The 11,151-nt window shown below is 42.1% G+C and overlaps 1 protein-coding gene across 2 annotated transcripts in view; it reads right to left on the bottom strand.

Moving 5' to 3' along the window:
• Window positions 1-11,151, bottom strand: part of Adhfe1 (alcohol dehydrogenase iron containing 1) — a 52,139-nt gene that overhangs the window by 6,975 nt on the left and 34,013 nt on the right. For both annotated transcript variants that reach the window (XM_052718502.1, XM_052718501.1), the window contains exon 14: window positions 2,055-2,146. In XM_052718502.1, coding sequence (XP_052574462.1) covers window positions 2,066-2,146 — 81 coding nt within the window. In that variant the 3' untranslated portion in view covers window positions 2,055-2,065. The remainder of the gene's footprint in view (window positions 1-2,054; window positions 2,147-11,151) is intronic.

Genomic DNA, 11,151 nt, shown 5'->3' with positions numbered 1-11,151 from the left:
CTAGCAAAAAGAGAAGGAATTTTAACATAGTGCCCAGGCTGCCCTGTGATAGATATTACACAGCCATGCCTCACCACCATGTAAAAATGGTTTCTTTCATTTTTTTTTTTGCTTTATTTCTTTTCATTGAAATAAGACTCATGTAACACAAATCAACCATTTTGATGTATGAATTTGGTGAAATTTAGTACATCACAATATTGTGCTACTCCCCATTACCTAATTCCAAAGCATTGCCTCATATGTGATGGTTAATTTTCATTGTCAATTTGATTAGGCTTGGAATCACCTAGGAGACACACTTCTGGGGTGTGCGTGAGAATGATTACAGAGAAGTGTAACTCAGGAGAGAAGACTTGCCTGTGGGTAGCACCATCCCATGGAAAGGATCCCAGACTAAATAAAAAAGAAAAGGAGGACACCAACCAAGTATCAGCTTTGGCCTCTCCCTACTTTTATTGATGCAGGGCGACCAGCACCTCGTGGTCCTGCTGCATGCCTTCCTCACTAGGAAGGGCGAGATCCTCTCAAGCTGTGAGCTAAAATAAACTCGTCCTCCCATAAGTTGCTTTTGTTAAGCATTTTTGTTAGAACAATGAAACTGTGACTAATACATCATCTGAAAAGGAAACTCCATTGTGGACACCCATAGAGGTTTCCTAGTGAGATCTGAGCTTGCTTTACCCAGCAGGGCTGCAGAGGGGAATGACTTGACCACATGCGTGGTTACCAAGTGTTTGGAAGGGTCTTCACTTGGCTTTGCAGTGTGCTTTGATCTAGCAAGGTGGAAGTCTTTTGCCCTGCCTCTTGGCATTGTTATACAAAGCTCTTTTGAAGAGACAGAAGGGGCCGGTGGATTTTGATCCAGATCCTCCCGAAGCTATCCTGCATTTCTGTCTGTCTCCTCTCTGCTGTCTTTCTAAAAGTTTCTTATTCTTCTCTCCTCCTCATTGGAACCCTTTAAAAAGTGGGGGCTTGCCTCCCACAGATGATGCTCCCACACCCCAAACCCATAGAACTGTCACTACCCCTTCTTCACTTCGGCCTCTAGCAAGCATGAGTCTGTACTCTGTCGCTAAGGGTTTACAGGTAACTAGAATCACATGAATGGGACTGTCTGTGTCTGGCTTCTTTTAGCTAGCATAATATTTTGAAATTCATTCATTCATAATTTTCAGCAAATATTTAGTGAACATGTGCTATACATCAGGCCTTGGGGATGACAGGGTGTAAATTTGTGGACTTTATGTGCTATCGAGTGAGGTAAATGGTAAGATGAGCAGTATGTGAGGCATAGTAGATAGTGACCCATAGGGAAAAAAAAAAAAAAACAGGGAAGAGAGGATATGAAAGGTTGGAGTGAAAAATAAAACAGAGGCTAGGAGAAAACTGTATCTTAGGTTGGGGAGATAGCTCTGTGGGTAAAAGTGCATGCCGTACAAGCATGAGAAACTTGCCGCGACCCACGCAGCTGGAGAACGAAATCTGGCAAGGGACGCCGAGGTTAAACAGCATTCTAGACACCCAGTTTCAGTTCGTCAGGGAAGCAGCTCTCTTTATTCGTACCAACATGGGCTTATATACCCCTCTAACAGCAGGGGTCAAGGAATGGTTACTCTGTATCCGGAGGCAAGCCAGACACTGTTTTCCAAACAGGAAAAACCACAGGGGAACTGATTTCCAGCACCCTCTGGAACCCAACTGCACATTTTTCACACAAACAACTTAACTGGGACAGGACAAAAAAGGGCATTTAAAATTAAGGCAGCAAACTTATTGTTGCCGACAAAACTGAGTTTGAATTCCAAGCACCCATATAAAAGCTGAGCATTACAGCATGTGCCTCTAACCTCAGCAATGGGGGCAGACAAGTGGATTCACTGATTTCCATAAGCCCATGCATGCACATGGGCACACACACCTGCACACAGACATACACACACGAATCTCTCTCTCTCTCTCTCTCTCTCTCTCTCTCTCTCTCTCTCTCTCTCTCTCTCTCTCTCTCTCACACACACACACACACACACACACACACACACACACACACTTACTTCCAGGAGCACTAAAATAAGTGATCTTGAGACAGAATGATTGCTGAATCATCCAGTTCAAGACTCTCTGGGCTATGTAGCATGGCCTCCATCTGAAAATCAAAGCCAAAAATACAATAAGCAAAAAATGATCTTGACGAACAGCTCAAGTGAGCGAGGGAACCTGCAGACATCTGGGGAAGAGCATCTGCTTGGACAGGGGGAAATGCAATGCTAAGCGCCCACCCAACTTAAAGTGTGGTCGTACACACACACTTAAATAATTAAAAGAAACCGGAAGAATGAACTTTAATATTTGTATGTTGTATATTACGTGGGTGTATGCATGTGGGTACGTGTTCATAACATTAATAATATTTTATCTTATTCAATATATATTTCCTGTATATTTAAACTAGTTTGGGTTGGACTAGACTTTCTATTACTTGCAACTTGAGGACTCTTAAATTGATGCAGTACAAGTAAATCTATCTTGTTTTGATCTTTTTTTTTTTTTTAAATACAAGGTCTTACTATTTCACCAGGTCGGTCTTCAACTCACAGTCTCAAATGACCCAAGCAGTGGGGATGGGTGGTAGCTGAGCAGTCAAGCCTGGCTTCTCTCTCAGTCTCTCCAGTGGCTTTGGTCTGAATGCATCACAACATGCTTAGTGAAAGTTAAGCCATAACTCTAGTCGTTTCTAGTACTGACTTACACATTCAGGACTATCACTACGACAAATTCTTAGAAGCTGAATTGGAGATCCTTGGATGATATCTAGGGATGCATTTCTAACTATGAAGTTAAAAGTGGTTGTCTCTAGGACAGGAAGTTTGGTGAATGAAGAATGAATGTTCTCCATATATTAAAAGTATATAAATTTTAATCAAAGAGAGAAAGGATGAAAATAGAAATACATGTGGAACATAGACTCCAAAGCTAAAAATATTATGTGTAATGTTTTTTAAAAATATACCAAGAGGGCTGGGAAATGGTTCCGTGGTAGAATTCTTCCTAGATGCATAGGCATTAGGTTGATGTTTAGCACTGTCCAATGCTATACAAACTATATAATAGGCGAAGTCAATAGTAAGACAAGCTAGTTGAGTATAAATTAAAAAAGCTGCAAGTTCATACAGTGAGGGTGTAGTTTAGTGATAGAAGGTTTGTTTACTCTGTGCAAGATACTAAGTTAGCTGCCCAACACTGAAAAAAACCTACAAAAGAAGGAAGAAAGAAAAAAAAGCCACAAGTTCAGAGGAAGAAAGGTTAAAAAAATTTTATTTAATTAAAAATTTAAAATATCCTCATTTAACCATGTAACCAATATAAAAAAATCATTAATGAGGTAGTTGAATTACTTCATTTTAACAAAGAAGTTAATTTTGATTCACTGTGTTTTTTTCACACTGTCTTTGGAATATGGTGTGTATTTCCTATGGACAGCACATTTCAATGGCTCATATGTCTGTTGGCCACCATATTGAACAATGTGGATCCTCACTAGCTCCTGGACTTTGTGCTTGATCAACTTCTTGTTTTCGTTTATACTGCTTTCTCCATCACCAAAATTTGATTTTGAAGCCAGCTTTAAGTCAACTATTCCTTTGTTAATTGCAGTCCTGCAGGTTACAGCCAGGTGCATGCCAGCAACTGCTCCATCAGAATGTTCAACTTCTACAAATATTCTCTTTCCTAGAGTTTTATGGTGAGAGCAGAAATAAAAGAAGTCAGGTCACCAGGCCCAATGTCAAGGTAAATGCTTAGGCATTTAATCAGATGGCTTGTTCACGACATGAGCAACCAGTATTGCCATTAGCTCTTGATTTATGAAGCCACATGTCAGTTGCATGACGGATGTCATTAACATCAGCGTGGCAGGTTCATTCATCTGTCCCTGCGCAGCACTCCAGACATGAATGCACTCAACAGATGGGGACTTGCATGGTCACAAATGGAATTGTTTATCCTCCCATTGTTCCCATGTCAGCAATCAGACCAAATCCATTACCCACCCATAAAAAGATCAGCCTGCTGCCAGTTCAGCTGCGGAAGGAACGAAGCTATGTTGAAGGGATTTAGAGTTTTAAGAGATAAAAGATGTAATAAGAAGCCACATAAAAATTAAGACCCCAGAGAAAAATTTGAGTCTCTCATTCTAAACCCGGAGGATTAAGGGATTTGAAAGGGAAGGCTCAGCCAGTCTCCAGTTTCTTTAACATAAATACGCTAGAGCCCCCTTTAATTATAAACATGGCATGGCGTTCACTGTGTGCTGACGGCTTTATTATGTCATTTTAAAATTCACTCATATTGGGCTCTGAAGAAGGAGGAAATGTCTGCTTCCTAACAGGAAGGCTGCTGAGATGGACATTCGTCAGGGCTGTTGTGAGCCTTGCATGCCAACCAGTCACCTGCTCTTCAGAAAGTTCTTCTGGCTCAGCTTGCAGGTTCTCTGTACATCGATCTGGTAGTTCCGTGGCTCCTCCAGGCTGACCTCCTAGCATCTGAAGAGGACTATGAACCTTGTTTCTGAATGTGAATTCTAGAACTCTACTTGCCTTTGGTTCTAATAGGATATTACAGGAAGGAAGTGTTGGTTCCAACACTCATCCATAGCAGCTGAGGATCTGGACATGAAGTCTTTCTCACTCAGAATGGGAAACTTTGGTCAACAAAAAATAGTCTGAGAAAAAGTCAGACCAGCTGTTTCATTCTTCTACTAGTTCTATTCTTCAAATACACAGACTGCCACCTCACTGCTGAGGATGCTGGCTGTGACAGGAGAGGGTGAAGATCTTTGGTGATAGGACAAGGTCCTTCACCCCTGGTTAACATATTAGACAGAGAAATGGAGCAGATAATAAACGACAGGCACACAGAGTAGGTTCTGGAGTTCAGAGGACACCTAAACCAGAGTTCCTTGATTTCTCTGGGGAGAAAGACAGCCACTGAGATATTTTGGTTTTTCTCCTTCCTTCTTCCCTCCCTCCCTTCCTTCCTTCCTTCTTCCTTCTTTCCTTCTTTCTTTCCTCCCTCCCTCCCCCTCCCTCCCTCCTCCCTCCATTCCTTCTTTCTTTCTTCCCTCCCTCCCCCTCCCTCCCTCCTCCCTCCATTCCTTCTTTCTTTCTTCCCTCCTCTTCCTCCTCCTTTTTGCTGTTGGCAGCGTGGATGATCAAACCCAGGGACTCACAATGCTACTCAGAGGCTCTGCCATTGAGCTCTGCTTCCATCCTCTACTGAAAGACTTTGACGAAGGTGTATCTTATGAAGGTCATTCTGGAACAGGGAAGGGAATGGCTTGTAAGATGTCAAGAGATAGAAGGAGGAAAAACATTAGGAAGGTGACTGCTGCAACCAGGGCACGAGGTGGGGTTCTGAACCAAGAGTGGCGTGGGCGTGTGTGTGTGTGTGTGTGTGTGTGTGTGTGTGTGTGTGTGTGTGTGTTGATGAGAAAATGAGAAAGATAATAAATCATAATATTGTTGAAAAGATCACAATGCAAATGTATAAAGTGCTTAGAATAGTATGTGTGTAATTACCCCAATGTAATTCATATTTTCTCTTTGAGACTGTCTTTTCCAGCATGGACTATTGTAGCAAATCTCTATAGCCTGGACCTAACATCTGTTTCTTATGGTTCTGGAGGCTGGCAAAGGCAACATGCATATTCTATCTAGAGTCATTTCTGGTGAGAGGTGTCTTCTTGAGTGGAAGGCGTCCAACTTGGTACTGTGTGTTCATGTGTGGAGAGCAAGAGCTCTGGCCTCTTTCTCTTATTTTAAGGAGACCATACCCTCTTGATTTCATTTAAATCTAACTATTGCCCAAAGATCTCACCCCCAAACACAAAACCTCCTGGAGTCCTAGCTTCAGCGTTGGGAGCTGGGAAGATCCAAATATGCAGCCCACAGTAAATCCTGGTGGACACAGCAGAGCAGAATGGAGAACCAGGAAGAGTGAAAAGAGAGAGATGGTTATGGGCAGGGCAGAGGGACAGCATCCTTCAAAGGTCCCTAGGGGTCTCTGCCCTGCAGAGAACCTTCCATGGTGTTGGAGGCCAAATGAGAGGGTGGGAGTTTGGAGACAGAGAGATCACAAATATGAACATAAGGCCTGTCTGCTTAGTGCCTGTCACTAAGCCTATGCATTCTGTGGAACTAAAAAGTTGCTCTCCTTTATGGGTGACAGGGTTCTAGCCCCTCTTTTGTCTTGATAGCCCGTGATCTAGCAGGCTCCCCCTTTCTATTTCACAGTTTTTAGTCATGGTCACAGTCACAGTTGTGAATACTGATGGGCATGACTGAAGCAGGAGGGTCACTGGGTTTAAGGAACTCCACTTCTAGAAAGTAGAGAACACTGCCTTCTATGTAAAGTATTAAAAACATCAGACCGCCGGGCGGTGGTGGCGCACGCCTTTAATCCCAGCACTCGGGAGGCAGAGCCAGGCGGATCTCTGTGAGTTCGAGGCCAGCCTGGGCTACCAAGTGAGTCCCAGGAAAGGCGCAAAGCTACACAGAGAAACCCTGTCTCGAAAAACCAAAAAAAAAAAAAAAAAAAAAAAAAAAGAAAAAAAGAAAAAACATCAGACCTGTCCAAGAGCCAGGATCACGGTCTTCTTACACTTAACTGTTCAATTCATACATTCCTGAGGGTCTCAAAGGCAGCTTAGCAATTAATTTTACGATTCAAATGATGCTGATTTGTTTCCTCTGATGGATGGTGAGCTCTTTAAGGGGAAGGACTGTGTTTTATTAATCTCCGGAGTCCCCGAAGCTGGCATAGTATGTTATACTAGGTGGTTACCCAAAGCAACATCTGTGTGGGGGCCAAATCATTTGCCAACAGTGTGACTTTGGTCAAACAGTAGGAGTTCTCGGAGGCCTGATTTTATCATCCATAAGCAGGAGATCATTGCCAATGCTGCTTTATTAAGCTGTTTTAATTAGCGGATGATATAATGCATGTAATGTACTTCTAAGGCCCAACAGCTAAGGATGCAAACACATGATCAATATTAGGCTTACAGTTAACATTCCTGGGTCTGGTCTGACAAGGTTGATTTGGGGGTAAAATTTGGTGAGGCATTTTACTTTTGGGAGCCTCTATTTTTTTTAAAAAAATTACCATCTTAATTTATCAAGCCAGCTAGAGGTATTGGCTTCTAAGAGTTTTATAACTAATTCAAAAGGCTGTCTTTTATCACTGGCCCTGCATGTGTAGCTTGTCAGGAATTCACAAGGTGAATGTTTCAGGAGACCCTTCACCACAAAGGACACCGAGATGGTAAGTCAACACATGACAAGATGTCCATCATTATAACATGAATCAAATCTGTGACGAGAGCTCCCTATAAATTTGCTAGACAGACTGGGGAGAAAAAAAAAAAAAACGAAGTGTAGGTCTAGAGATGTAGATGCTTGCCTACCATGTCTATTCATGTCTAGAATGCATGAAGCCCTGAGTTCAGTCCCCAGCACCACATAATCCCAGGTGGGATGGTGCGTACCACGCGTGGTAGCGCGGCAGAGTTGAGGCCAGCTTGGGATATATGAGTTTCTGTTTCTAAACAAGTAAATAGAATTGTGCTTTGTTTTACAAATACTTTCCCTCGTAGTCAGTGCATGGTATAAAGCTCCCGCTGGTTGCCCTGTAATTGTTAAAGCCATCAAGGGAGCATGGGCACATACAGCTTCCAGGAGTTTCTGATTAGAGAAGCAACTTAGGCCCTTTGGGAGGGGTCTTGGGGATGGTTCCTTGTCTCGCTCAGCTTTCACAGGGTAGCAATCTTTGCATTAACAAGCCTGGATGATTTATAGAAAAGAACATTTGGATATTGTTCTCAAACATACAAACCATAGACCATGATTGTGATAATGCAGGCCTGTTGGCTAGGGGTCCACTCCCAGAGGGTCCAAGAAGGCAAAAATAATAATAATAATATAATAATAATAATAATAATAATAATAATAATAATAATAATAAAGTACAAAGCAAAGAGAAAAAAGATTTGGTGATTTAGAGTTTCACTTTCACCTCACTACAGCAAGTTTTATAAGTTTATTTGAGTTTATCTGCACACAGACACTTTCGGGCTATGTACTCTTCTCTCCATCTCTATGCGTTCTGTGGATTCAAGCAAGCACAGATCAAAAATGTTCAGGGGAAAATCGCACCTGACACCTACACACACTACCGTTCATTCTATGTGGTGTCTTGTGCCCCAACGGGTCTCTGCCAGCACGAAGACCATCTCCAGATGTAGCCCTAGACCTTGCTTCTCCAGAACCCCGTGGCTGCCACCTCCAGCTCACCAAACGCCAGCTGAAGACAACAGGGGGCAAGGGAGGATTTTCCTATGCTGTGGCTTGTTGTAAGATGGCTTCCTGTAAATCAGCCAACTGGTGAGGATGCCTTAGTATGACACCACTAGAGAAAAAGATGTGGTCGGAAGTCCACAGAACCCCTACTGTGCAGAGGCCTCTTCAAATGCTCAGTGTGAGAAAATAGGTAGAATTTTAACACTAATCTATGAGCTTCTAGAGTACAGTTATTGGTGTTCTACAGCAGAAAGTCAAATTAAATTGGCCTGGGAGGGCCTCAGCACACATCTCTTCTCTCTCTCTCTCTCTCTCTCTCTCTCTCTCTCTCTCTCTCTCTCTCCACATACACACACTCCTGTGTTGGACATATACAGACTTTCCTTATTCTTGACATTCCTTAAATAACACAAAATAACTTTTTATACTGTATCAGACAATGCAAGTCATCTCCAGGTGATTTAAATTATATGAGGTTATGAGTAAAGTCTATATCATTTTATAAAAAGAACTTGAGCGTCTTAGAATTTTTGGTATCCAAGGAGTGTTCTGGAAACTCCATGGATACCAAGGGTATACTCTGCTGACATAAAAGAAAAATCGCAGTTTGTTTTTGTGGGTCCATCCATGTGGATGAAACTCCACTGCATTTATCATTGTGCTAGAGTTTATTCTGAAGAGAAATGAGAGAAAAGAAATGAAGAAGCAATGCCTAAGGGGAAGTACTGGATATATTTAGAAAATATGTATCAAAATTCACACTTAAAATGTAAAAATTCAATGTGAGGAAATTGAACTTAAAGTGACTTCAGTCACTTTCAAACGTGAAAACTCCACATACATGACAATCATCAACTCCCCACCACGGTAGTGGTGGGAATAAAAAATAGGAAGTCATCTCAATTGCCTGTATTATGGATGAATTATTAAAATTCTATCCTGTGAATGATTGTGTGCCTTTTAAAGCAGTGTTCATGAAGTGGGATTATACGACATTTTTCTTTTTCTCTTGAGTGTTTTAATTAGTTTCCAAGGTATAAAAAATTCTACAGATTGGAAAGTGATTAAAACCACCCAATGAAAAATCCAATACTTAAAGCCTTAAAGAATGGAGATTTGAAGTTAGCTGTCCTAGCCTTGTGAGGGATGCCACATGGGACATTTCAAGCAGTCGCTGCAGTTTGAAGGGAGATTGCATTGAATCTGAGAGTGATTTGGAGTTGAAAAATCAGAGGAATAATAGCAGAAGTCACCAGGCCCTCCCAAACCCAGCTGCCAGCAATTCATCTGAGGCCTTGGAGAACTAATTTCCGTCCATTCACTATGGTCGTGCTCAGGAGATTGCTCCCCAGGTCATTGTGATGGGGATGGTCACGTCTGCCGATGGCTCCCGGAGGACCAGGCACTTCATGGCAGCTGTCTGGGTTGGGGTTGCTGGGCATCAGAGAATCAGCCTGCGCAGTGTTGCCCTGGAGGTGAACAGCTACCCTGCGCACACCTCCTCCCCAGGGGTAGCACGCCTCATTAGGGTACAGTTTCTCATCCAAACAACCATTCATCTTTTTTCAGGGTTAGAGGGCCAGCCAAGCAATTTTTGTGCACACGCTTTCTGCTTTGATACTGTGCTTGTCTGTGTTTTACGAGAGCAGACTTCCTTCACTGAACACTTAAAAACACCTTACAGCTGTGTTCAGAGCTATAAACACAATGCCAAACTCAACACAGCCCTTCCTGTTCACGGAGAAGGGACAAGAGAACCAAACTAGTCATCTGTTTATTGTGGCACTTGATGATAAATCATAGTGACGAGGCTTAACTTAGAACTGGGGTTTACCTCCTCAGTAAACCAGAGATGTATGGTTTCAGTGAAAATGCTGTCATAGGTGGTAAGTCTATGAATGAAGCCTGATATAAACTCTCGGGTGTCACCCTTTTAATCTTCCTTCCTTTGCCAAGAAAAGCAAGTAAGTGAACCTAGAACTCCAGAAATATTTTTCAAGGGAGATCAATAGAAAACTAGGATTTGAAATGAGAAAAATGTGCTTGTTACTTTGGTGACAGTGTTTGATGTGCTGACATGGTCCATGTCTTCTCTCTCACATCCTTAAAATAGCAGGCAAGTTACAAAACACTTCTTTCCCCATGTTTTCACATTCTAAAGAGCAAAATGATGAGTTTCAAGATGGAAAGACCATGAAGATTTCCTGAATCTGTTTCTTAATGCATGGCCTTGAAGTTTTTCCCGTGTGGCGTCACTGTTGACATGAGCACCAGACATTCCTGGTGAGTCATATTTAGGCATCTGGTTACTGTTAGGCAAGGCATCAATAAATAGTTGAGGGATGAAGAATTCATTTTTATATCTCAAATTGTTTTTCATTACATTTCTCGCATTCAGAATCTCACATTCAAGAGTAGATAATACATAAAATATAACATTTTCAAGCTAAAGAGGCCTTGGTTAAATAAAGATGTGTCAGGGGGACAAAAATTTAGCATCTCAAAGCCTCTAAATAATACCATAGAGCATTACAGAAAAGACATTCCCTGTGGGCATGTCATCTGTGAGTCAAATCGAAAATACTGAAGAAAAAGGCCTCACAAGTTCCCAAGGACCAAACCTCAATCAGCTGTGCCCTGAACACTGTGTGTGTGTATATGTGTGTGTGAGTGAAGTGTGTAGATATGCCCTGCTGGAGCATCCTCTCCCTGTGTGGCTCGCCTGTCTCCAACACGAGCTAGCATTGCTTGGTTTGACTCTTGTGAAGTGAGACCCACAATAACATGTACAGATGTC

The sequence above is a fragment of the Peromyscus californicus genome, unplaced genomic scaffold, assembly GCF_007827085.1.
Source record: "Peromyscus californicus insignis strain IS unplaced genomic scaffold, ASM782708v3 Scaffold_5__1_contigs__length_169319896, whole genome shotgun sequence".
NCBI lineage: Eukaryota > Metazoa > Chordata > Mammalia > Rodentia > Cricetidae > Peromyscus > Peromyscus californicus.
The sequence above is the reverse complement of the archived record's forward strand: the minus strand, read 5'-3'. Positions and strand labels throughout refer to the sequence as shown.